Raw genomic sequence first — 27,452 nt, forward strand, 5'->3', positions numbered from 1 at the left:
CTAATTAGATATCTAAAGAAACACTTCTGGCTGTGATGGTCTATTGGCATAGAGGCATGATAGAGTCAAGGCAGTTTTGTCTGGAGATGATCAGGTGGCTGAGAAGGTCTTAAAGCCCTCTAAGACATTTCATGGCATGGCTACATGCTGATTTAATAACCCCTTCACTGATGGAGACATGGCTGTTGCAACACCAAAGGTCACTTCAGCCTGTATGATGGGGTGCTGCAGATGAAGGTGGCAGAAGCTCTAACCTGCTGATCACTGAGTGGGGTGGCTGGGTTTTGTCACAGGGGGTGGTGTCTTGGACACATTATTAATGCTTTCCTGTACTGATGAAGCCCAGGCATGGAAGAACTATATGGTTGTGTTGTGACACTGTGTGAGCCAAGAGAAAAAGTGAATGCACATGACCCAAGCAACAGTGAGAGAATAGCAGGTTTTGGGACACCAGCTCCACCTTGGGGCCATGTGGGACATGATTTACCTGACTAAAGTGATACAGTAAAGCCAGGTGAAGATGTCAGCCCAGAAACTCCCACAGAGACTCCAAAATACACACTGGGGAGGTACAGTGTCCTAAGCCCAAAGCTGCTTCTTGTGAAAGTGAAGGAAGCATCTTTCATAGGAATCGATTCTGCCTTGAAGGGGGATGTCCATCACTCCATGTCCCCAGGGCTGTTAGCCCCTTATAGAGAACTATGTGATCCCATGAGAAACCCTTTCTTTCCTCAGAGACCATGGTTCTTCCAGGAAAGAGAGAAGCTCATGCTCAGTTGCCTTCATCCTGGGCTCGTGTGTTTGGTTGCCTGTACCTGGCAGTGTTTAGAGCTTGGCCTTGAGCATGGGGTGCTCAGGGCTTGTCACTATTCCACATAAATGGTGCCTTTGTTTAGTGGCTGACCGGGATGGGGATGGGCCACAGCTGGCTCTCTGTGGCTGCACATCTACCCCCACAAGAAGAGACCAGTGTCACTTCCCCACCCAGGTCTGGGGGTAAGTCACAGCCTTACCCCCAGAGCAGCATGCACAAGGGAAATAAGCCAGGACCATCATGTCATGTCTGGCTTGGTCTGTGGAGCAGCCCATGTGTGTGAGCACACCAAGTCATGCAAAGAGCAGGGCCGAAGACCAAGGCTGTAGTATTACTGCCCCTGCCTCCTCCCTGGGGCTCTCTAGCCCTCTTGTGAGGTCCTTGCAAGGACCAGTTCATGTGCCAGAGTGCATTTGCATTTCACTGTCGTGAGGTGGTGTGTGGAGCCTGGCCTCTTGACCTTGAACAGCTTCAGGACACAGCATGGTTTTGAAATAACAGCAAGCCACCAGGCTACCTGGTACAGAAAAGGGTACTGTGCTGCCTCAAATGGAAGGAAAACATCATGTGAGTTTTATTAAGTCAGAGAGCCAAAAATGCTGCACTCATTTGTAGTAATAATGTTTGTTGAACAACACAAGAGCTGCCTGGGAATGATGGCTAAAGACCTGAGGACAGACCCCTGAGGTGACTGTGATCAGCTAAGGGGAAACTAGCTCTGTTTGCCAGGGTCTCTGCCCCATTCTGTAACAGCATTGGCACAAAATGGATATGGAGGAAGACTCAGCAGAAAGTCTGATCTTTAGAAAGCCACTGACAAAACTGCTTTAAAGCCAGTTACCTGATGATCGTTTCAGGAAAAGATAAAGTTTGAAGGAAAAGAGGATTTTTTTCCTTTTTAAAACTGTCTTGCGCAGTTGAAAGAAACAGGTATTCTTTAAGTTCCCCAGACATAGCAACTAGCCTTGGTTTTGCAATGGGTGGGCTGCCAAGACAGCAAACATCGAAACTGTGTGGGAAGAGGAGTAATCATAGCCATCTGACTGTTGTGTGTTTCAGATGGGATTCATACGCTCACCTGTGCTCTGATGCTGCTAAACACAGACCTTCACGGCCATGTAAGTAGTACTCGGAGATGCATCCTTCCTTTTTTCCTTCCCAGTATAGAGGTCTGTCCCCTTATGCAGGATATGTTGCTGGAAAATTGAGATAGGTTGGCAGACAGTACTCTTACCAGCTCCAGGGGGAATTTTGGATGCCAGGCCCAGACCTGGGGACAGTCCTCTTAGTGTCACTCTACACTCAAGCCAAAGGCATATCTCCTGCTGACATCAGTTATCTTGTACAGGCACAGGCAATGCAGCTTTCTTCCCAGGACCTGTTGCATGCGTGAGCCCTGTCCCAGGAGCTCTCATGGAGAGGTCTTCACCACCAGTCTGTGGAGCTGGCAAACAGCAGCACCAATTGTGCTGCTATTTCTTGTGATGCAGACACCTGAGGCTCCCCTCATCCCAGAAACCGCTGCAAGGGAGTCAGTGGTTTCATATGGGTATAGATTTGATCTTTCCTTCCCAAAACACAAAGTAAGTTCCAGCTGTTTCTTTTCCCCCAAGATGTAACAGACAGCCACTGGAGAGTTTCATATCAGAAAGGCCTCCAGACAAAGAGCAGGGTGAGCAGAGCTCAGTGCTCAAAGGTGTGGTTGGAAAACAGCACAGGCTGCTAAGAAGATCTCTCACCACCTTTTAGAGGCTCTTTCAGGCAGCATAGGTTGATTTGTTCCTAAAAGGTCAACCAGAGTGTAGAGAGGAGACCAGAGTGGGAGGAAAAATAACTGCAAAGGGGAGACGGGACTGGGCATAGGGGACAGCAATGGGACATTGTGTGCCCTTGGAGACCCCTGCCATAGCGCACATCTGGGAGTATGCATGGACTCTGTGCCCTGCTCAGTGCTGTGGAAGGCTGTAGACGCTGTTGACCCAGATCTCCTCCCTGCTCTCCAGCCTTATGGTGGAGGCATAGAGCATGGCTGTGAGCCTCAGGGGGCTGTGCCCCCTTTACAGGGGTAGAGAGGCTCCTCAAGTCTTGGGTCACTGAAGTACCTTCTTTCATAGCCTCTCTGAGAGCTCAGACCTGGAGCCACAGACTCCCAGAACTTGTGTGAAGATGGGGGGGGCAGCTTGTTGTAGCAGCCTGTGCATGTGAAACCTATACACCCTTTTTCTGCCCCACAGTCACATGATTTCCAAGCTGTATTATCAGAGTCCTGTTCTGCCTCCAGCTGGTAACAATTTGTTGTGCATCTGCAGAGACTTGCCCTGATTTTCTCTTCATTAGCCTGTTAATGAGGGGACAGTAGGCCATAACCTAGCTCTTTTTTGCATATTGGTTTATAATCACTTTTGAGAGGAGCCTTTTTCTGTGGGCATGGGAAGAGGACACTACATGAGTGCTCTTCACCTATGATGGCAAAGATGAAAAGGCCACCAGCTTCACTGGTGCCATCCTGACAGTCCACCTGGGATACCCTCCCCATCATTACAGCACAGGTACTCCCTTCATGACAGTGGCAGTCATGAAGTCATGTTTGAACACAGCAGTCAGTGAAGGGAATTACTGGGTTCAGCAAAAGCCTCCTTTCCAGATGTGCACTGTGGCCTGCACCAAGCTGGGTACAGCTGCCACAGCCTCATTCTTTGGGGAACAGGCAGCCTCTGACCAATGTTACACTGGCCACTGGGTCCATTCCCACCCACATGGCTGCCAGTAACATGTCTAGGCAAAGTGTCTCTGCATGCGGTGGGATAGCAGTTGGGGACGGCTTCTGGGAGGGTCTCACATAGCATTCATCCTTCAGCTGAAATGGTTGGAGCCAAGGAAATATTTTCATCAAAGCATTTCCTGCAACAGCAAAAGCAGCATTGTGGCAGAAGGCAAACTATGCAATTTCACTCCAAAATAATCTTATTTTGTCTACTTTTTTTGAATTAAAAAAAATCTAAAATATGTCTCTGGAAAGATAGAAATTATTGAGGAGGCCAAAAAACCCCTAAACATCTAAAACCTTACCATTTCTATTTTTCATTGACAAGCTGGCTAAGAGGCCGGGTAAGAAGAAATGACCTCATGCTATCTAGGCAAAGAAAAAATAGCTTTCTTTCGACCAGGTGTAGAAATGCCTGAGCTTTTCTTTGAAAAATCTTCTCTTTATTTTTCCACATGTGTAACATTAACTCTTCTTCTCCTTCTGCTCCTTTTTTTTTTTCTTCTGCTCCTGGAACCTCTCTATCTTCTCTTTAACCCTTTACCAGGTGGTAAGTGCAGTCATTCTACTGTTTTGCATAAAACACTGGCATTTGAATTGTTTTTTATTGTGTTAAAAAAAAAAAAAAGGATTTTTGTTTGTCTGGATTCCTAAGTGGTTTTGCAGTGTCCTTCACTACTTAGCAACCCATTAACAGCTGATATGCATCACATGAAATTCTCCTTGTGTAAAGAAACATCCATAAACTGCAATGTATCTAGGATTGTGCGATTTGATCTCTTGCCACTTTTTGGTAAATATGCTGTCATGATATTGCATATCACTTTTTATTATATTTAATTTTTTAATATTTTGTGTGTGTTTCAGTGTTTTACTGTGCATTGCTATAGAGTGGAAAATTCCTTTGGTTAGGAAAGGGTGGTTGATGTGTGTCTGTAAAGGGGCAGTTCCCTACAGCAGTGGCTCTAGAATGGGCTAGTTCACCATTCCAGCATTGACCATCACATATACTGAGTCCAGGCTTAAAAGTAATGAGACTGGCTTTAAAACATGAGATTTGCACCTGGCCACACTGGAGTTTTGCCTTATTACTGTTGATTTTCTATGGGTGCACTCAGACCTTGTTTCCAAACTGTCCAGAAAACTTACTGTCTTTAAAAAGAGACACTCGATTTTCATAGAATCACCTGGAGTTGGTGTTTAGAAGCCAGCAGTCACCAACAAACATTACAAGCCTTGTAGTATAATCCAGGTTGTTGCAACTCTCTACCTTGCTCTGCTGGTGCTGTTTGAGCTCCAGGAGATCTTATGACAAAGTAAGTACTCCTCTGCTCCATCTCTGCCCCTTGGAGACAAAGCTTCGGGATGTCTCCTTTTCAGCCATCAATGTTATCCCTCCTTCTTCAGAACTGCTGGCCATGGAAGGACAGTGACAAATCAACACCTATGCATCACCAGCACTCACCAGCACTCATGGTTGCATTTTGGTACTTTAGCAAAGCCCAGCTTCTGGAGTCACATTGTAATGTGACAAGCTTTAGTGTTTGTTCAAAAAGCAGGCCAGCAGCTCTCATGGCTGCTGAACAAAACTTGAAATGGGATCCCTGGCAGCTCCTAACTCCACATGTCCATCACTATTAATTTTACAAACCCTGTGATATTCTCCTTACGCCAAGCTTATGGTTCAGTGTTAGCAATACTGCTGTGTTAGTAGCACTGGGAGAGCTGAAGAGCTCTAAGATAAGAGCAGCCACTGGTGTCACCTGCAGAGTGACACCAGTCTGACCACGGCAGCTTTGCATGGCCCAGGGGTCTTTGGTACCCAAAGTTTGTGGGTTATTCCCTGCAACAGGGTGATTTTGTTTCTGCAGCCTAGAACACATCTGCTACCAGATCCCTTGGTCCAGTCAGACCAATGACCCTCACTTCATGCTGAAGCATAAATATAGTTGTTTGGGTTTTTTTCCTCTGAAGATGAATATTTGGGAGCAGTCAAAAGAGCCTGAGTAAAAGCCTATGGGGGCCCAATACTCATGCTGGGGAGCTCACAGGAGATGTACTCCACTCACCACTTTGCAGTCGAGATGTTTGATGCCTGGGGCCTCCAGCCCAGAAGCTCAAGTGTTTTAACACCTCACAGAGGGATTGCTGGGGAGAGCACCCCAGATAGCCACCCTTCATGGCCTCTGGCCACCAGGAACCTCCTTTTCCTCCTGGGGCTTTCACATGACACCTGCTTTTCCCACTGAGCACCTGGCTCCATACTCACCTGCCCAGCCTCCTAATGCTGGGACTTGGCAGCAGCCAAGGAATGCCAGGTCACAGCCTAGTCTTCTGGAGGTGGATAGAGCCATCCTGGACACTTCAGGAGATGGTCTGCGACCATCTTGGGTGAGTCAGCTCAACAGCAGATGGCTGAGGCCCAGAGGAGGCAACAATCGAACTGTAAACAGGGGAGTTACATGGGGTTGAAACAATGGGATGGCAGGATCAGCCCTGTCTACGCACCATCAGATCAATCTCATGCTTCATAATTTATTCTTATGCACTCTAACCACCGTCGTGCACCTTGTCTCTGCATGTCTCCATTCTCATACACTATCTGCACCCATCCACCTCTGTCCATCCATTCCCGTACTGTGTCTACCCATTCATCTAACTATGCATTCTTTCTCATCTATTTAGTCCACTGTTTGCTCACTCGCTCTCCATCCAAGCACACCATGGTGCTAGCTGATTGTCTGACTGATTTCTCATGCTTTGCTGCATGGCCTGGAGCAAGCAAAGATGTGATGAAATTCTTTTCTGCCAGGGGGATGTATCAGGAATAGTAGCTACGTGTGGCTGTAAAGCAGCCTCATGGCTTGTTCTATTGCTGGTTAAGTGACTGATGCACCATAAAAAAGCAAAATGCCCCCATCTGTGTGTCTGGCCAGAAATGAAGATGCATCTCCCTACCCAGAGGTCCCAGTTCAGCAAGGGATATAGAACATCTGAACACTGAGCTTTGAGGTGTGCAGATACATTGCCCTGAAGATTATGTCCATGTGATAATCTTGCTGAATCAGCAAGATGGCTTACTGCGTAAGAAGGTACCCCACTGCGCCCTCAGAGTGGCCCTTTCCAGAGCTGTTCCTGGGATTCCCCATACTTGCTAAATACTGTTGCCATGTGCAAAAGCTCAGGCAGTCCCTGGTGCTCATGCCATTGATAATGACGCACTTGTGATCACAGAACTGTATCTTTGCAAGCATTGATCAAGTGAAGCTGCAAAGTCTGTGTCCTGGAGTGGTTTTTTGTTTTCTGTATTCAGCTGGTGTTGATTTGGAGGCACTTGCAGGGCTTTGTATTTGAGTGGCTGGCTCCAGCCCGTTAGTCAAAGCAGCAAGCTGAAGTGTTAAGATATTGTTGACTTGAGGTTGTATTGCATCTGAGCCACCCCAGCATCCTGTGCTCAATCCTGCTGACAGCCAGCCTGAGTCCTGCACTCCGCAGTGCTTCGACAACCTTGTCCAACAAGCTGATGAACAGTACTAGCATCCTTGCTGGAGCTTTCTCATCACATCTTCTGGTTGTCAGAAAAAGGGTATGTTTTCATCCTTCTCAATTGCTCAGCAATTAGCTGCTTTTCCACAGTGTGACTGCTGTCTCAGTTTGAGCTCAGAGATCTTCTTGCGCAAGAGAAAGAGACAGATCACAGAATAAAAAAGAAGCTGTCACCTGGGATTAATATACATCCTGGACGCAATACGCGAGAAACCCAAAGAAGGGCCTGTGAGGCTGGTAACTTGTGCCACTTTATCCCACTGTATCCACTCACTTCCTAAAATGTGTTGGCCATTGCTGGATCACTGCAACAAGATCTCTGCAGGCAGAAAGACCTGTGTTGTGCACTCTGCTTTCCTGCCTCAAGGCAGGGGTAGAAGTAGTCACCTTCTCTCTGTGCAAAGTAATTTGGTGCCTCAAGATTTCAGACAACATACTTACCTCACCTCCAAACTCCCTCCCTCGTGGAGGTTCATTACTGCATTTTTTTATGCACTCTCTCACCTTCCTTCCTTTCTCCATCCACACGCCATTGTGCTGCTGGCTTTTTTTTTTTTTTTGCCTGTAATTCACCAGCCAGCAAGTACACAAATCTGTCTTCCCTCTGCTGAAAAAACCTAGCATGTCTGCAGGTTTCCCTGCAGCTCTTCTGCAGCTAGTGTACCCACTGAGCACTAGCTGGCAGTAGCGTCTACCTATGGGGCCCAGTTATGGGCATCAGCTGTGCGACTCCCCTGTGAGAGAGCAAAGATGGCTAAGCCTCGTGTTGTGCTGTATCATGTCCTCAGGCACTGCAGATTTGTAACAGTGCTTTATTCCTCTTTTTCTTGATCTCTCAAGGGTGCCAGCTCATCTGGAGCTGGCACCAACAGGAGGCATAATTAAGAGTATCAGACAGAGCTGCTTAAAGGCAGCACCAGCTCCCTGTGTAGCCTAAGAGTATGTCTGCACAAACAGATGGCAGGTCTGGGGGCGGGGGGGGCATTGTGGGCTAATCCCAAGGCCTCACTCTTCGCTGATGCTTTCACTTGGGGAGAAGCCTCCAGGTCATCTGTTGTGCATGTTTGTGGGCAGGGGTTTCTGGTGTCAGTGTCTTTCAAGAGGCTATTTTCTTGCACAGAGGACACATGTTGCCCTGCCTGCAGGGCATCTCCTATATCATCTGCTTTATCTCCTTCCAGTGACCCAGTGAGGCCCTTCTTCTTCCTCACTGAGTCCCTAAGCAGAGTCCTGGCTCTGCTCTTGGCCATCCTCCCAGGTCCTCCTGGATGGCCACCCTGTTGATACCTTGATGCAAAGTCCACCCAGTGTTAGGGTGCTGTTGGGATCCTTAGGACTGCTGGTGGCAGCTCATGCTCTCCTCTCACTAACTCCATTGTCCACTCCATGTGATGTCACCATGAGGTCTGTCCTTGGGGACTTCACTCCAGGGTGTGAAGGCTGCAATATGACATGGCACTGGAGACACTGATCTTTCCTTTGTGGTATCAGACACCTTTTTCTGAACCCTACAATTCCCATTGACTCCTCCACACCTCTGCTCCAGTCCTTTGGAGAGGTAGGATTGCAGGGGGAAGCTTCGAAAAAGGCTGGCTGCCTCCAGCCCCTCAACCCTTGCAGGCTGAGAAAGTGACTCACCCGGCTATGGTAGTGGTAAAGGGTTTGGGAAAACAGATGCCACAGATTGATATGAGGGATGCCAGATGGCCTGGCAGCATCAGCACCAAATAGTCTTGGCATTAGTTGGTGATGAGTGCATTCCGGGTTGCAAGATTCTCCCAGTGTACATGTATTGCCCTCACATGCCACAGCACTCAAGTTCACACAGCACCACTAGCTGGATCATCTCTCTTTGTAATGGCAATGAAAAATAACAGTTTCCGTGAAGGATGAATCATTGCCCAATGCTGGCTGTCTTCAGATGCTGACACTGCATGCTTATACAATTTCACACATGGCAGGCTTGCAGACCCATCCAAGTGTTGCAATTTCAAGGCTGTCTGAGTGCTTGTCTTGAGTTTTGAGACACAGACCCTGTACCAGGACCACTCTGGAGGTGAGATCACTTAGAAAGTTTGGAGCAAGAGCTGGAGAGGTTATTTTCAGGTGTTTTATCTCCACCATTAAAAAAGAGGTCATTTGAAACATTTGCTGGCATGATCAAATAAAGCGAAGAGCCCAATAGAAAATCAGAGCAGAGGACCTTTCAGCTTTGAACTCTTGGGGCAAACCCAGTCTTCACTACTACGTATAAAATAGTTCTTTAAAAGACACTCTGATTAAAGTAAAAATTCTCCAGAAGTTTAATGAGATGCTTCTTTGCCTTACAGAATATTGGCAAAAGGATGTCGTGTCAACAGTTCATAGCAAACCTGGATGGGCTGAATGATGGGAAGGACTTTGCAAAAGATTTGCTGAAGGTAACATGATATAAATAGACAGTGGAATACTGTCATTATTATTGTAGTGCCACCTAGTCCTGCTGGGACACTCTGAGCCCTTGAATCAGAATTTTCCAGTGCAGAATTGTTTCATTAGAAGAATTGGAACCCACATGGATAGCTTCTGCTAACTTGCAGTGAGCCACCAGAGGTCTGTTCCCTGGTGGTGTTGTATCCAGATTTGTGGCATATCTTCCCTCAGAGCACACCAGGGGTCCCTCTCCCCCACAGTAGCTCTGTAATGCACCAGACAACGCAGAGAACAAGGTACCCCCCACCCCTAAATATGACCATCTGGCACTGATACTTTTCTCTGCCTTCATTTCCATGTAATTAGATGTAGTGCTCCAACACAACTAGTTCAGTACCATAGGATATTGGTTAAACACCCCAAAGTGAGTATTTTCTCCTTCCACGTGGTTTAATACCACCACTGTTGTCTGCACTTGCTGCAGGTACAGCAACCTGACCTGGATTTTGCTGCATCGAAGGAGGTTGAAACGACCAGTGCAACATCAGGGGTGTCACACCATGCTTTAGACCACACCACCATCTCCCAGCAGACCTCACCCTACCCCACCCTTCAGTATGGTCAGGGCCACCTACACATTCTGCTTTCCTAGCCTGTTCCTGCTTCTTTCCAAGTGTCTCAGGGAAGCCACTGGAATTTTGCACAGGAGGAACTGGAAAAGCTGATCCCCAAGGTCATTCATCCCTCTCCTGCTTCTCAGGGCAGTGTTCAAGCCTCCACTGTCCCTTTCCCCTAGTCAAGACACTGGAGGTGTCTTGGCATACCCCAGAGTCTTCTACCATCTTTGTGTAGGCCAGGAGTCACTCAGGACTAAGCGCAGCACCCAGAATTAGTCAAAAATGTCATATACAGGCTCCTGAGCAAGGCTGGCTGCCAGACCCCTCTGCTGCTGATGTGTCCAGTCCAATACCTAGCATGGCACATAGACAAAAAAGGGTTTAGTGGGACAGCAATTGTCCTGCTCACTGGTGAATACTTGTCCAGGACAGTTCAGCAAGGAAAGTATCTCTCCAAGAACACAGACAGGGTATGGAGGAGATGGTCTCCACAACCCAGACGTCTTCCACGAGAGACACAGCTAATACCATGTTCTTGTTTCAGACACTATATAACTCCATCAAGAATGAGAAGCTGGAGTGGGCCATGTAAGTATATGTTAAGCATTTGAGAGATAGTGTGTCTTTCAAAGTAGCTGACAGGTCTTGAGTCATGTTTTTAGCCCCAGAAGCTCCCAGAACATTTCCTGCCAAGCCCTTAAGCACTGAAGTTCCTCCTGTAGGCAAGCTGGGTTTATTTATGGCTTAGACACAAAAGCAGACGGGGAGGTTGGTGGCAGTCTGTGGACACAGGGTCCACAGGCATGATCTAAAGGAAGGGAATGCCCTCTTTGTTTACTATTACACCTATAAAATGCTGGTCCCTCTTCAGGTGCTTCAGAGGTCTTTGCACAAAGAGCTCAAGATCTGGGGTTATATTGGTCACCGAGACTTTCCATCTCTTCTACATAGTTTCTCCTGGAAATAGTATCAGAGAATCACTCAGGAGGGAAGGGACCTTGCGAGATCTCCAGTCCAGCTTCCTCCTCAAAGTATGGTTGACACTGAATTCAGACCAGGATGCTCAGGGCTTTGTTCAGTTTGATCCTGAAAACCTCCAAGCATAGAGAACCCACAGCCCCTCTGGATCCATGAACCAATGCTTAATTATTCTGAGTGACATTTTTTTCTTATCTATTTGAAACTGCTGTTGTTTTGACTTATGCCCACTGTATCTTGTCCTCCTGCCACGCACCATAGTGAAGAGCCTGGCTTTGTCCCCTTGATGACCTCCTCACACATATTGGAAGGCTGCCATGAGGTCCCCCAAAGCCATCTCTTCTCTAGGTTGAACAAGTCCAGTTCCCTCAGTCAGTTCTTACATTGCAAGTGCTCCAGCCCCCAGGCATCTTGATGGGCTCTGCTGAACTCTCTCCACCTTGTTGATGCCCTTTCCTATATTGGGGTCCCAATACTGTTTGCTCTATCAAGATATGATGTAATGAATGCAGAATAGAGGAGGATGATCACTTCCCTTAGCGTCCTCACGGTGCCGCTGTTACACAGCCCAGAATGCTCTTGGCCTCTGTTTCTGCCAGGACACACTGGCTGTCTCCTGTTAATCTTGCTGTTCACCAAGAGATGCAGGGCCTTTTCTGCAGAGCTGCTCCCCAGCCATCAGCCCTGGCCGACCCTTCTGCAGGACCACTTCACCCCAGTGCAGTACTGGGGTACTGCATTTAGTGAGGCTCTTGTCCTTCTGAGTGGTGGCCCTGTACCTCTCATCCACAAACTTGGTGAGATGCACTCTGTCTCCTTCCTCCAGATCATCATCTGTTACCCTGAAACAAGTCTGGGAACAGATAGCATGGTGGCCTCCATGACAGGTTCACACAGCACCTTCTGCAGCCCTTCTTCCCCTGTGCCCTTCTTCCCCTGCTCTGCTACCCACGCCCTGCCCAGAGCACAGGCCAGGACCCTCAGCGAGGGATGCGCTGTGCTCCCCAGCCCCAATGCCTCCCCACCACTGCCATGGGGAAGCCCATGACTGACCTGGAGCCTTAAGCTAACACAGTGGATGTCCTCTCCTCTCCTCTCCTCTCCTCTCCTCTCCTCTCCTCTCCTCTCCTCTCCTCTCCTCTCCTCTCCTCTCCTCTCCTCTCCTCTCCTCTCCTCTCCTCTCCTCTCCTCTCCTCTCCTCTCCTCTCCTCTCCTCTCCTTCTCTGAGGCTATAGCCTCAGACCTCCCTTGTCTCCAGAAGGTCATGGGACTGAACAGGACCTTCTAGGCCATTAACTCCATTACCTGTTCTTCTCTTCATGTTGTCCTGGCCAGAAAAGTGTGAGAGGATGGTTTGATCCTACCTCCCTCCCCAGCTACCTGGGTCAAGCTTTGCAGAACAGGATCCTCCATTGCCAGCCATGCCCCGAAGGCAGCAGTGCTTGCTATGGGACGGTGTCTCCTTCGGGAGGGACACAGCCAGCTGGTGGCCCTGGAAGGGCAATGGTTTCTTAGCGGGTCACATAGCATCGATTTCACTTTAAAAATAATCTTGCATGGCATCTGTGTGAGAGGAAAGCAGCAATGCCAGCTCTGCAGCAGAGGCCTGGTCAGCGGGTGGACGTAGTCGCAAGAGGGAGCTCTGTGGCTCCGCAGAAGGTGCCAGTGGGACAGTTTATGTAAGAGGAGTTCAGCTGAAGTGCATCTGCTCGCTGGATGTGGGCAGTGGTTACGCAACACCTGCTAGCACACGCTCCCTGGCTTGGGCACATCTGAGGGATGTCAGCCCCCCGGGGTCCTGCTGCAGCGGTGCAGTTCCAGTCAGCAGCATCTAGCCCCCCTCCTGCCCTCTTCCGCCCACCCCGCTTGTACCCTTGCACCCCCTCATTCACCCCACACTGGCCTGGGACCTGCCTTGCTGCAGGGTGTCCTGCTTTGTTGCAGATGGACAGGCTGCAACACAAGAGACCTCCCAGATCCTCTGCTGTGGGACAGGTGCTCCCTGATGTGAGGTACCTGGTTTTCGTTCAGAGACATGGCACTGAATTGTAACCTTGCACAGGCAAGACTGTCTTCTCCCTGCTTGCCTCTGCCTTCTGTCCTTGCCCATCCCAGGGAATGAAATGCCCTTGCTCACAAAGCCCAGCTGGACAGGCAGGTATACGACCATCATCCCAGCAGCAAGCAGGAGCTCAGAGGGGTCCCTCTGGTGCAGCTCAGAGAAGTGAGCCCCACTAACTCCCCACCCAGGTGTAGTGTCTGGGCTCTGCCTAAGCCCCAGGACTCCTGTAGGTGCTGAGGCCTGACAAATCATCCTTCTCTTCCAAGAGGTGTTTGATGCTTTGGCCATCTACTTGCTGCAGGTGAAGAAGTGTGGTATTTTACTGCTCACATCCCAGCTAGTGGATTCATCCCTGAGTCACTCCTCAGCTGAGGTTTGGTCCCAATCTAATCTGCAACCTAAGGTGACCACTCATACCATTTAGACATTGACATGTATCACGCAGGGCAGAAATTCCCTGTTTGCTCATCCTCCTATATGTCCCAGGGACACTGGGAAATACCACTTCCCATACAAGTTCCAGTTTCTATGCGCCAGAGTAGGTTTTACTCCAAACAGGAAAAGGCAGGCTTGGTGGAGTCAGTGGACACTTCCCTAAGCTGCTCAGCCCTTGCTGTCCAGGGTCCAGGACCAGGAGATCCATGAGGAGAAGAAATTTTTATGGAAATGACCAGCATTTCTTGCTCTCTGCTGGCCCACCTTGAGGACACAAAAAGGGGAGCTGACGTATAATCTATGCCAGGGTTTGTGTTTTTTTGATCACGTGGCCCATCTCCGTAATGTCTGCAGAACTTTTGTTCCTCAGAGATGCTGAGGACATTCCTCAAGCTCCTTCAGTATTTAGGAGGCCCCAGGGGCTGCCTCTCAGAGGTTGAGAAGCCCCGGTGATACATGGTCTTCAGCAAAAGACCTCCTTAAGCTCTGATTTTAGGGCACAGAATTGGAGACTCTTCCTGTGAAATGCCTGTAGTCCTCAGCAATGGTGTGTCTGCAGTTTACTTGTGTTCAGACAAGCACCTATTCCCTTACCTGTTTTGGTAAGGTACCTCACAGGGGGACCACTGGGACAGTTACCTGTCACCCACGCTCCTCCCAGCTATGTCCAGATCACCACCATTGGCACACTCTGCATGTTACAGTCCCTGTGCCTCCTTTCATTTTCTTTCCCTGACTCATCCTATAATAAATAACTTTCTTTAAAATCAAAGCAGATAGGGCACACTGTGACCCAACCCACATGTCCTCCACTCAATCTCTTCTCTGACTTTGTTTCCAAGTGATGAGGACGAGTTGAGGAAATCACTCTCGGAGCTGGTAGATGACAAATTTGGAGCCAGTGCGAAGAAAGTGACAAGGATTGTTGACAGCAGCAACCCCTTCCTGGACATCCCCCAAGCGCTGAATGCGATCACCTACAAGCATGGTGTCCTCACGCGTAAAACCCATGCAGACATGGATGGGAAGAGAAGTATGTGTTAATGGGACAGGAGGAGATGTGCCCCAGGCAGTACCAGAGCCTTGCCCTAGCCTTCTGCCTGGCTCTCCTGCTGAAAGCATTTCCTCACCGCATCCCAGGGAACACAAGAGAGATCCCCAGATCCATGAGTGCCAGGGGACAGGGAAAGGAGGGTGTTTTGAGGCATTTGTAGACATTAATGTTTTCAGGAGGCCTCAGTCTTCCCTTCTCACTGCCAAGAAACATAACAGTGCCTGTCCCACACAGGTAGACCTGGTCTTCCATCCTGTTCCTGGGCATAATCCTGAAATCCCACACTGAGCAATGGGGTGAGGCTGGTTCCACAGCAGTTGTCCACCCCAGCCCTGACCTTGGGGACAATCTGGTCTTTGCAGCTTTGTTCCTGCCCATATTCTGCCATGTGCTGGAAACAGCTGCCGTGTGCTGGCTGGGTGCCTCATAGCTCTGCTGTCAGCCTATGGGATTACAGGAAAGGTAAAGAAAAATATATTTGGGAGCTGTTAATGAGCAGAGATTAACGAAAACTTGGATAACTGCTTTTGCTAATTGATATGATAGACCCAGTCACTGCAGCTGATTAAAAGTCTTGAGTAGATATTACCGCCAAAAGCCTCCCTTGCTTCCAGCACTTTCTTAATAGCCCATGCCTGGAAGATCAGCTGTCTTGTGGTGACGTAGATGGCTCCCCTCACCTCCTGCCCCTCTCCAGCTTCCAGCAAGCTCTCTGTCCCCAAGTCCATCAAGACGGCTGGTAGTAATGCTCCCTCCTCAGTGGAATAGAAGCTGCCTTATGTAGAGCATGTCTGCCTAACTCATCTGAAGCAGAGGAGCTCAGGGAATGTCTCTGCTCATCAAGTGTTTAGTCCAAGGAACATGAACCTGGGCTGGGAGGAACAGAGACTTCCTGCATGTGTCCACTGGTACCCCTATACCAGCTCATCTTCGGTTTTGACCTGCTTGTGTTCCTGCTGGGAGGCTGCATCTCCCAGCCCATGTCTCTCAAACATGTGTCCCTGCAGACAAGCCACTCATAAGCAATAGCGTGGAGGTGTATGAGGTCTGGGCATTGGTGCATGCCTGTGGTGCGTCAGGAGAAGGGTTGGTTTTGCCAGAAATGTGAAAGCCAAGCAGCACTGGCAGCAGCAGACATGTATAATTAAATGTTCTTCCTTTTTTAGCTCCCAGAGGAAGAAGAGGTTGGAAGAAATTTTATGCTGTGCTTAAAGGGACTGTCCTTTATTTACAAAAGGTAACCGTGGCGGACTATCCCATTTGCTATTTCATGCTGTCTCCAAAGAAGCCATGCTGTCCTAAGCAGGAGACCCATAAATGCAAGTAGAGGTGAATCTATGTCCTAATGCATGCATGGACATCTACAGAGCTCCTCCAGAGACCAGTATACAGAACTGGAGGATGTGGTCATCTTTGGTGGTGGTGTTCATGCTAAGGGCACTATTCACAGCCTCAAAAGAGGGCCATACAGGAAGAAGTATGAAAGAGGGAACATTGAGGCAAGATTTCTGCAGAAGTGTCCCCTCAAGTAGGAGCTATTGGGGAGGACAAATGAACAGATGATATGGAATAGGTGAAGTAGGATGTTGGTGAGACATGCAATAGGAAACTGAAGAGGCAGAGCATCAGACCAGTCTTATCCTGCCTATTGTTTTATTTGCTGGCATAGATCTGATTATGAGCAGCTTCACTGAGTCCGGTATGGACCATGCTTAAAATTTCTCTTCTCCTTCAGGACCTTGCTGAGCTGGGTCCTTCCATGGGTTGCCAAGTGACACTTTCTGCCTCTTCATCTCTGTTCATTCTGTAGCCACCTCTAGTCAACACAAGTATAAATCCCAGGTCCTCATGGGAGGCAAAGTCACCATGGAAGAGCTTCCCTGCATGCTATAGCATTCAGCTCTCTGCCTTTCAAGACACTTGGATGCTAGGAGGATTTCCATGGATAGTCTTTTCTGTGGGAAAATCCAAGGAGCCTGGATAGGGGCTCACTTGAATGTCAGTGTGAGCCAGCCAGGGATGCCAAATGTCCATTCATCATGCAACAGAATAACCCACTGAACTAGGTCTGAACTACCTTAGTAGCACGTGCTGTGCAGTAACCCATTGAACTCACCTTGCTGGAACAGCACTCCCTGGGGGTAGATGTTCCTATGTATTGCAGTATTATCTCCAAAGCAATGAGAGTAAACAAACATTGGATTATATAAGAAAGGCAGAAAGATCCTCAGGGCAGTGCAGAATTATGACTCAGAGCTTGTAGCACACCCAATGATTCTTGTGTTTTGCCAGATCCTATGGCACATGTCACAAAGCCAACAGAAATCTGGCAGCCAATTGTAATTTACAGTGGGGGTTGCTCTTAGCCAAGTGGTATTTTTACAGCCTTGCCACTCTCTCCTGCAGCTGAGGGAAGCTGCAGCATACAGAAGAGCCCAGATCTTCTCCAGCCCTCTAAGAGTGGCATTCTTCAAGTCAGTGGCACTTTTCTTACATCTCAGTCTCTTGCCTTGTTACAAGTCTCCACATGGAGTCCACCAAAGAGGTCCTCATGCTGACCATGGGTGATGCATGAAGATTTAACTGGTACAGAGCTAGCATAAAAATTTAATTTTATGACAATTTTTCTGTGGAAAAAAATGCCATTTCATCAAAATCACAGGAATAATTTGGATCTAAATGAACTTTTCACCAAGGACTTCTAGGGAATGTCTCTTGGGATGAGTCTGTTGAGGGGGTATATATTTGGAATGAAATACACTTTCAGGACAGAATTTTATTCCCATGCTGGACCAAAATCCGGTTTACTGAAGATTTTCTTGACTGCTTGGACAACACTAGAAGGAGCCATGAAGCCAACACTGAATGTCATTGCTGTTGATGGGGCAGAGGGGTTGGGTTTTCTTTGCTGTACAAGGCTAGCAGCAGTAACCATCCAGAGTGTTATATTAACATAGTTTGTTATGTTAGTACTAAGTGTTTAGAATTTAAAAAGAGAGTGAGGATTAGATTGACGTGGCAGTTAGAAGACCAATGTTCTTATCTAGATGACCTTCAGAAGCAAATGGTTAAGACACTGAGGGCTTTCTTTATGGACAAGGACTGAAGAAGCAAAACACGTAAGATTTGGCTAGGTTATGAAAGAGTCTGATAAATAACAGTCATGACTGATGTGTAATTAGCAGGGGGGACCGGAATTGCCAAGCGTGCCCCAGGGAAGTAGCATTTGGAACAACAACAAAAATCAACCTGAGGAACGTTTGGGCAAAGGATCTGGGCAAAGAGGGGTTTCTTAGTCATGAGCTGCTGCCAGACTCTATATGGTCCTCTTCAGAGGATTCCTTGGGCTGGGCTTGGCTGTAGACAGTGTCTATCAGGCTTTCAGAGACAGGATAGAAGGATGAGACCACGAAGACAAAGTCCTTGCCCTGCCACTTCCAAACATTCCCAGCACCACAACAGAGAGTGGATAAACATCCACCTGCCCTGCTGATTCTTAGTGCAATTTCTTGCCTATGGGGTGTTTTGCAGAACAAGAGAATTGTGCAATACAGGAAGGAAATGGTTTGCCAGCCTCCCAAGCACTCAGTGGAAGGTGCCTGCATATAAACATAAGGTAGAACCTGGCTCAAGCACAAATCACTGGGAAAAGATTTTCTGATGTGAAGACAGAGGAGAAAGTATCTGCTTACAGATCCACCTGATGCCATGGAGCACAGGTTCAGCCTGTTCCGGTTTTTTGCTCAGACCAAACCAAGGATCTAGGCTTTAATAGGAAATTACCATAAGTTTAATAGGAAACTCTACTCAGTTTGGTTTTGGGGAGCAAGTTGAGTAGAAATAAGAGTGAGAGAGAGAGGGAAGGAGCGGGGGAAGGAGGGCCTGGGCAGATAGTTGTATAGAAAGGAGGAATGGCCAGATACAGAGAGAGGTGGACATAAGATAAGCAGAAGAGTGGGTGGGTGGGTGGACAGGTAGAAGTCAGTCTGTTAGAAGCAATTCAGGCAGCAGCCATAAACCTGCTGATGTAGAGATGTCACATATCATTGACTCGCCAATGTTAATTGCTGGATTAGCATGTTCTAGCATAGTCTGCTGAAGCAATTGCTTGATCCCCTAAAGGGATGCAGCACAGTCTTGAGGAAGAAATGCAGGCTTGGGAGCAGGGCTCACCTCTCCTGCGCTCTAATCTGTACTGGGCACTGACTCACTCCATGGCCTTTGGCAACTTACTTCACCTCTGTGAAACTGGGATAATAACCCTTAATCACCACACATAGAGGGGTGTTGAAAGGAATGATGGAGAGCTATAAAGCATGAGGTGCTTTTATATGGAAGTACTGGAAAGGGTGCAAGTCTTCCCGCAGGGTCTGCCCTTGCAGCCCCCAACCATGAAGGAGTTCCCAGTGTAGCCCCAAGCCACAGATGCTGTCCCATGCAGGCAGGCCCTTGCCATGGTAGTGCTACTTGAAGCGCCAAGTTCATGACCAGACTGAAAAGGGCACAGTGGTTAGTTTTCCTCGTTAAACAGTTTGTTTAGGCTGGTAGATGTGAACTGAAGAAAAGGAAAAAGAGGAAAATCCACTCATAAGTCAGAGCATGAGAAATCTCTGTAGCTCCACGTCCGTATTTACATCACTGCTCAGGGCTGGTGCTGAGTCCAGAGGAGAGGGCAGCAGGACCAATACACTGGGCTCTCTCACCCCATCCAGGTGCCCTACAAAGGCAGGCACAAGAGATAGATGCTTTTTCTTGACAAAACAAGCTTTGAGCTGGGGAGCTCATATTAGTTGTGGATCTCCCACCACCCACTCGCAGGGGTGGGCAGCAGGGGAGAGCTGGCATCAGAATAGTGAACCAAAGACACCATGGAGCACTGCCATGGCAGAAACTAAGCCCAGGCAAGGGGGTGGTCATGCATGTTTAAGCAGAGCCTTTGTGCAGGCAGGCAAGGCACATGAATGAGGACTCTGTCTACACCATCAACATTAAAAGCTGAAAGTGAATGAAATCAAGGTAGAGGGATTCTGAAACAAAGCGTCCACACCTGGGCTCAATTCCTGCAGAAGATATCCCCAAAACAGACCCTGAAAATTGCTGATCCCCACCATCCGATACCTGGAGAAGCAAAGGAAAAATAAACATGTCACCATTCAAGGGCTGGGGGCTAAGGGTAACTGGACTGGTGTGGCACAGCATACCTTGCCCATTTCCCAGTGACAAGTACCTGTGTGAACAGTGCAGAACACATAAGACAAAAATTTGACAGCCCTGTGATACCAAATTTGCCTTTGCCAGGAAATGGCAGGATAACACCATGAAAAAGGTGAGAGTGAGGTTAGTGGTACTACAGTGTAGACAAAACGTTGCCTGAAGTTCCTCCAAATATGATACTGCTTATGTTTTAGTATCAGTCAGTTTCTTTGAGGTTTAAACCAGAATCCCTTCACTGAAAGTGTCTGTGTTACTATTATGTTTTTGGACATGTCTCTTCCTCAGCAGCAGTCTATGCACACATTTAAACTTACATCAAAGCTCAAAAAGGGAGTGAGGCAAAATGTAGAGAAGCTGCTGGAGGCTTTGGAGCAGAGCTGACATGCTTTGCTGAAGGGCAGTGGGATTATTCTCCAGGGGAAAGCTATGCGGTGTAGCCTACACTATGGTGTAAGTGCTGGGCACTGTGATGGCTCCAGCCATGTGTGTGTGGCATCGTACAGCCTTGGAGATGTTTGTGGAGGGTGCCTGTTTAAGAGCACACAGAGGTCTTGAGCATCGGCAGCCATACATATCATTATGACTACTGCAGCACAGGCATTAAGATGAGCTTCCCAGCAGAGCGAGCCCGTGCAGAAGTGAGCCTCCAGCACCATGTACTCCTGCAAACACAGCCTGTTTCCACCAGCAGGAAGGCAGAAGGTAGAGAGAACCTGCTTGATTCAACCTTATGCTGATTTACTGGGCCCAGTGTTAGAAAAAGAATATTTGGCTTTTCCTTACACCTACATTGATGCCTGTGAGCCTGAAATCAGTAGAGGCAATACATGGTGATACCATTCAAGGTGAAGATCTGCATTAGTCAAACCAGTTTGCAGCGGTGGCAGTTTCTCCTTGTCACATTCCATTAAGCCTAGCTATTTGCACTGTATTTTCAGAAAGCTTATCTTGAAATAAGAGATCATGTGCATCACAGTCAGATTTATTCAGACCCAAAGAGCTTCAGCCTTGGAAAAACATCCAGAATTGGACATCTCTCTACAATATATGAGGCCTGAGCAGCAATGTCTTCCTCAAGCAACTATTTCTCTCCAAGTGGAGTAACATATTTGGTCCTCATAAGGCAATGCATTTGTTTTTCTTTGTTAAAAGGCTAATAGCCTATTCCTCTGGCTACCGAAGTCCCCACTGTGGAAAGGTCATCTATACTGCCCTGCAGTGCAGCCCATCTGAATGTCACCCTGAATGCAGGGTGCCTGCAGCACCCACCCCTTCCTCTGCTGGACACCCAGGGTTTTCTTTGGGGTTCACCTTTAAGAAGGCAGTCACATGAGCCAGGTGCCCATGCCAGACATTTCTGGGCTCTGGGCTGCATGGCATTTCTTTGCACAAGGCCAAGTATTACATGCCGGTGGACACGTTACAGCAACCACTCTCCTGGATGGGATGATTGCTTCAAAAAAGGAAGGAAGGAAAGGCTTCAGAAGCTTATTTCCCATCAGGAGCAAGGGTCTGGGTGAGCCACATCCATGGGCTGGGGAGTACTGGTTCCTGGTGCTCTGAAGAGCAACAGAGGGGAAACCTTTCTGACCCTACACCAGAGAACAGCCTTACTGACAAGGGTTAGCAACCAGGAGACTGTAGCATGGCTTTTCTCTGAACAGCTGGATTTGTATCACCAGGACACAAGAAAAAAACATCTTTTTGCAAATCTGCAGAACAGACCAAGCTCTAGCTTGAAATCTAAGGAAGGGCTGGGACACATAGACCACCACCATTAGACAGAGCACACGACAGAGCACATTAGACACAGAGCACACAGAGCTGACAGCCAAGGACAGTCAAGGAAAGCAAAACATAAGAGCAAATTAGTCCTGTAGGTTTGCACTGTAATCAGCAGGGCAAGGCAGGCCCTTCCAGGGACATCCTGTCCTGACATGGCCTCTAACATGGCCGGGGGTGGTGGAGTGGTGGTTTATTTTAGCCAGGGCCAGGTTTTCTTACATCCACCTATCCATGCATGTGTGCATCCATCTGTCTGTCCATCCTTCCATCCCACCACCTGGCTGGACCAGCTGTTGAGCTGGCAAGGATGCAGAGTGGGAGGGAGGGTATCGCTTTAAGTGGCCAGCAGCTCAGTGACTGGGAAAGCAAAGGGTAAACACAGGATTGATTGAACTCCTTTTTTTCCTAAAAAGTGCTGTGCCAAGATCATCCTTTCAGAATCCCATGTTTGGTATCTTCTATCTGTTTATAAAATATATACATATATATTTATTGCTACATTCCCTACTTGTGTGAAATTGTCCTTCAGTGGATAAAGTAAAGCAGGAATACAGGGAATGCTGCTGCAATTTGCAAGTACCAGTCTAGGGAATTACATGAGAGACCATGCCAAAGGGGCACATGTACTAAAGAGAGACCAAATATGGTTCAGGTGGGCCATGCTCAGTCTGACAACTGCCCAGCAAGCCCCACACCTGCATGGAGGTGCACTGGCTGCAGGAATGCTGCTGTTGCAGAGCTGCCCGAGATGGTGCAAAACCCAAGCCCTCATCCTCCACCACACAAAGCTGCAGCACCAGGGTAGGTGCTCGCTGATACCTGCCAATGACTAGGAGTTGCATCCCAGCTTAAGCTCTGCACTGTGGTTGAAGCTCTGCAGAAACCTGGCCCTGTCTTGTGCCTTCTCCCAAAGCCTCAGGCGTGTGCTGTGTTAGAGATAACTATTGATAATTACATTTAAAACTTTCATCTCCTTCTTCACATCTTCCCAGCAAACTCAATGGTAGAAGAAGTTGCCAGATGTTAATTATTATCATTATCAGCTCCTAGCATTTACTGTACAAAGCAGTGCTTTTCCTGGTCTTGGCACTCTGTGATTATAGCACAGAGAGAAAGGCAGGTTTATTAAAGTAGCCCGCAAATGTTAGTGTTGTCATTATCCAATTAACGTTCCTATTCACAGGATGAATATAAACCTGACAAAGACCTCTCTGAAGTGGATCTGAAAAATGCCATCCGTGTGCACCACGCCTTAGCCACGAAAGCCTCTGACTACAGCAAGAAGTCCAACGTGCTCAAGCTGAAGACGGCTGACTGGAGAGTCTTCCTCTTCCAGGCCCCGTAAGTACCAGCTCTTCCCACAGAGCCTGGATGGGCAGCCTGACCTCCAGCCACCGCCAGACTCCCTCCGACCTGGCCAGAACAACACACACATTAGGGGACAAACCTGGGGGGAGGAAGGTGCTGAGCAGGAGGGCTGAGGGTGAGGTCTATAGGACTTGGTCATGGGGTCACAGTTTCTACCTGTCACTCTTGGTAGCTGTGTGTCAGTCCTGGAGGTCCTTTCTCATCTGTCACCAAGGTGGGCTGAGCAGGATGGGCTGGGATGTAAAGGGCTGAGTAAAGGGCTTACTTTACTAACTTCTGTTGTCAGTCTGTGTAAGGAAGAAAATCTATATGGTGCATTGAACTAAGGAGCTGATGGTTCCCCTCGTCAGCTTTTGATGGGGAAACTGTCTAAAGCTCATTAAAGAAGTCTCCCCAGCCAGGCTATATCTTCTTTCTTCCTTAGTCCATTGCAGAGGAAAGTTGCTCTGCTAATACGTGTCAAGTGTGATTGAGTCATCTTCTGTCTGATGTTTTTCTTGTCTCCTACTGAGAAAGGTGATATTATCTGTAAATTGGGCTGGGGTACTAATGTCAAGCTAAAGCTTGACATCTGAATTTGTGCAGTGAAAACCCACTTGAAGGCTGGAGAGAGCAGTGCCTGAAAAGATCTGATGAGGGACCCACGAATGACACAAATAAGGGGTCCACCCTGCTCCGTGGTACGTCTGTTTTGTGGTTCCTACTCTCTGAAGAGCAGGATATCCTTGGCCCTTGCCACCATGCCACCTTTCCCCAGCTCCTCAGGGAGTGCAATCAGAGCTGATGAGGAAGGCAGGGCTGCTAGGGCTTCAAGAGGCAGACAACAGCCCTGAAATCATTAGGGCACTCTAGAGGAGCCAATTAGACAGTGTTTTCCTCTGTTCACAACCCAGGGTGGCACAGAAATGGCTTCAAAGCAAGGCCACCAATGGCCTCCTGGTGGCTCCAGGGCTGTTCTGAGCTGGCTGGTCCTGGGTCAGGAGCCTTTACGGACACCCTCTCTCTTCCCCCTCCTCCATAACAGAAGTAAGGAAGAAATGCTCTCCTGGATCCTGCGAATCAACCTTGTTGCTGCCATTTTCTCTGCCCCAGCCTTCCCAGCTGCAATCTGCTCCATGAAGAAGTTCTGCCGCCCGCTCCTGCCTTCGTCCATGACCAAGCTGTGCCAGGTAATGTGTGAGAGAAGAAGCAATGGGAACATGCCTGGCACTCAGCCAGCCCTTCAGCACACAGCTCAGGCTAAGCCCATCCACAGTTCCCCCAGCTCCTGCCTGATAGACACATTCAGGTGCTCAGGGCAGGAACAAGGGAGTGGAGTGGGCTACTTGGACACACCGTGGCAAATCCCGGTGTCTGGCCAATGCTTCCTTTGCAATGGCTGTAAAGCAACCCTATGCACACACATCTGCCTCTATGGCTATTGATTCTGGCTTGCTTATTGCTCTTTGCCCATCTCATCCCAGCACCTTTCTGTTGCTGGAGTTGAAACAGCTGGTGTTACTCAGCTCAACAGCTGGCTACAGCCCTGATTTATTTTATAACATGACACTCAGAGGTGGCACCCTGTTGTTTCTCAGGCTGAAAAGCCACAGACAAAGAGGGAGTCTGAGTCCCATTCAGTGGGGAAGGTTTTCTGGAAGCAAGGGGGCACAGTGCAACAGACCATGGCTGCCTAAGGCTCAGTTAACAAAGAGCAATGGGCAGCTGCCATCCAAAGAGTAGCTTTTGTTTGCACTGTCCAGAGAAAGCCCAACATGCCTTAGCACCTCCAAAAAGTAGGGACAGACTGCCACTGGCCTCCAGCAGAGGGGAGGATAGCCTGAAATGTCAGGGCAGAGATACAGCTCCTATCTGCTGAACCAGACGTGGCCAGATGTTGCCTTTCTCAAAGCCCAGATGGGGAGGGTACTTTTATCTCAAAAAAGAGCAGGATGAGCAGCTCTTGGGACACTGCTGGTTCTGCCTGGCTGTTAAAAGGATGCAGAGCATTTCATGTTTATGATGCTAAAGAAGTCCAGGTGCCAGAGAAATCCATTCTTGGCACTTGTGATACATGAGTTATGATCATACTCAAATACTTGTGTTTCACCTCTGCTTATCAGATGAATTTGCAAATGTACTGCACACCTTTGGCTCCAGCACAGTAGCTAAGCTTAAGTCCTTGCAGAGACAGATCCCACATCAACAGGCAGGTGGTGCACTTGGGTGTTGCACTCCTACATTTTAATACCTGACACGCTTCTCTCGGCAGGAGGAACAGCTGAGGTCTCATGAAAATAAAATGAAGCAGATTGCAGACGAATTAGCAGAGCATAAATTACATCCTGTAGAGAAGAGCCTCAAGTCAAAAGAGGCTGAGGAATACAGGCTCAAAGAACATTACCTAATATTTGAGGTAAAGGAACTTTCATCTTTTCTGTGATAAATGATACTTTGGCTGATTGAGGAGAACTAAGAACTTTGGAGTGGATGCTGTGAGCCTGGGAGAGCGTGAAAGGAGAGAGAAGGACAAGGGCTCACAAGCTGGATGGGTGTCTTGGGGCAGCAGCAAGCCTCACTGTTTTGCACTGAAGCTAAAAAAAGAAATAACAGACATTTCCTCCCCTCTGTGTTTTCTAACCAGAGGAGGGGAAAACTGATGAGAGAAATAAATAAAATCTTCCTTTACTGTGCTGAAACTTAACATTTCCTCAGGTCCCAAGTAAGAAAGTGGTTCAGTTCTCGGTGTGCATCAGTCTTTTTCAGCAACATTAATAAAAAGCTAAGAGAATCCCTGGGAGAATTAATCTTGTTTTGCTGCAACTGTTTCTGTAAATAAAGCTAAAACCAGCATTACAGCTGATTACAGACTCTTTGAGGATGCATGTAGATAAGTTTAAACTCCCTGCAAAGTCTAAGAAGCATTTAATTGTGGGAGAAATGGGATGTTTTGTTCCAGTGAGAGTTGAGCAGAAGGTGTGATTCCTGCCACATAGGTGTCAGTGGGAAGGGACTGCTGGAGGCCTCTAGTCCTGCTTCCAGCAGGACCTTGGATTATTCCCAGTATTAGCCCAGGCTGAGTGCGTCATTTTGTGGCCAAGTCTCAGAAATCTCCAAGGATGGAAATGTCCCACCTCCTGCATACCAGGGCTGCACCATCCTTTTGTGTAACGCCCAGCCTGACTCTCCAAAGCCACAGTTTCTGGCTGCTGGTTCCCTTGTCTTTGTACCAACCCTTCAAATAGTTGCTTGCTGCTGCCTCCTGTTTTCCAGACATCTTGTTTTGGATGCCTGCAGACAAGTCTCCATCTGAGCGTTTTCTCTAGGCTGCCTTTTCAGTCTGCAAGGAGAAGCTGGCACTTCCAGAGCATAATTCATCTCATCTGTCTTACGAGATGTGCTCTAGAAATGCTTGTTTGTTTGTGCTGACAAAGAAGCAAGTATAGGCTGCCTCTGAGATGTTAGGGGAAAGGACAAGTATTACATAAGTCCGTAAGAAGAGGTCCCATCTAGCCTTGGAATAAAGGTGCCAGGCAGAGAGGAGATGCCTCCCTTTATGCTATGATCTGTGAGGAGCAATGGGGGCACAACTCAGCAGTAACAAGTGAATCACTGGATGGAAACAATGGCAAGCAGAAGTATTTGAATCAATCGAGGGGAACTCCTAAATCAGGAAGGAGCAGATCTGTCTGGTTTTGCCTCCAGTATCCACCTTATACAGAGTGGCAGTCAAGACCCATAAGAGCAACTGGAGAGTCTTGCACAACCCTCCCCTTTCTCCTCAACCCATTCAACGATGGGTTGATCAGTCTTTGCAGGCTTTTCATAAACCAGGCATTATGCTGTGGTTAAACAGTACTTACTGGGTGTGATTAGTGGGATCCTGACGATATAGGATGGGTTTTCCTGCAGTAGCAGATGGCATTGCCTCTGCTTTCCACACATGCCGTGGCCTGTCCCTGTTCCCAGGCTCTCTGTTCCCTCTTTCCCTGCAGAAGAGCCGCTATGAGACATACATCAACCTGCTGTGCATGAAGATAAAAGTTGGGACAGATGACCTGGAGAGAATTGAAACCAGTTTCTTCAAGGTGGAAGTTGATGACATTACTTTGCGGAAGACACATTCAAGCCCTTCCTTGAGCCAAGGGCATATGTCCCTCAGCTGTAAGGTGGAAAAGGACATTTTAGAGCAGAACACTTAACAAGGAACACATGCAAAGGGGGGATGAACTGGCGATGCTTTGCGCTCCTGGATTAGATTAATGAGCACAATTTTACCTAGGAAATTACATGAGCAAAACCGTAGATGTGTATGACACGGTGATTGCTCTAGCGAAAGAAATCAAAGAACCTTTAGTTGACACTCTCTGGCAACGCTCTGGCATTTCAGCATCATAGACATGCTATCTCTTCTTCATCCTCAA

At 48.1% G+C, this 27,452-nt stretch overlaps 1 protein-coding gene across 2 annotated transcripts in view; it reads left to right on the plus strand.

Annotated features, from left to right (window-relative positions):
• PSD2 (pleckstrin and Sec7 domain containing 2) overlaps positions 1 to 27,242 on the plus strand; it is a 45,679-nt gene extending 18,437 nt beyond the window's left edge. The window contains exons 6-15 of one of the 2 annotated variants that reach the window (XM_075509544.1): positions 1,874 to 1,932; positions 4,126 to 4,128; positions 9,455 to 9,544; positions 10,698 to 10,741; positions 14,471 to 14,661; positions 15,849 to 15,919; positions 22,865 to 23,022; positions 24,074 to 24,218; positions 25,301 to 25,444; positions 27,024 to 27,242. In XM_075509544.1, the coding sequence (XP_075365659.1) occupies positions 1,874 to 1,932; positions 4,126 to 4,128; positions 9,455 to 9,544; positions 10,698 to 10,741; positions 14,471 to 14,661; positions 15,849 to 15,919; positions 22,865 to 23,022; positions 24,074 to 24,218; positions 25,301 to 25,444; positions 27,024 to 27,230 (1,112 nt within the window). In that variant the 3' untranslated portion in view covers positions 27,231 to 27,242. The remainder of the gene's footprint in view (positions 1 to 1,873; positions 1,933 to 4,125; positions 4,129 to 9,454; positions 9,545 to 10,697; positions 10,742 to 14,470; positions 14,662 to 15,848; positions 15,920 to 22,864; positions 23,023 to 24,073; positions 24,219 to 25,300; positions 25,445 to 27,023) is intronic. The other variant, XM_075509543.1, reaches the window with a different exon arrangement.
• Positions 27,243 to 27,452: the final 210 nt, after the last annotated feature.

Source organism: Mycteria americana, chromosome 8 (genome assembly GCF_035582795.1).
Source record: "Mycteria americana isolate JAX WOST 10 ecotype Jacksonville Zoo and Gardens chromosome 8, USCA_MyAme_1.0, whole genome shotgun sequence".
NCBI classification, from domain to species: Eukaryota; Metazoa; Chordata; class Aves; order Ciconiiformes; family Ciconiidae; genus Mycteria; species Mycteria americana.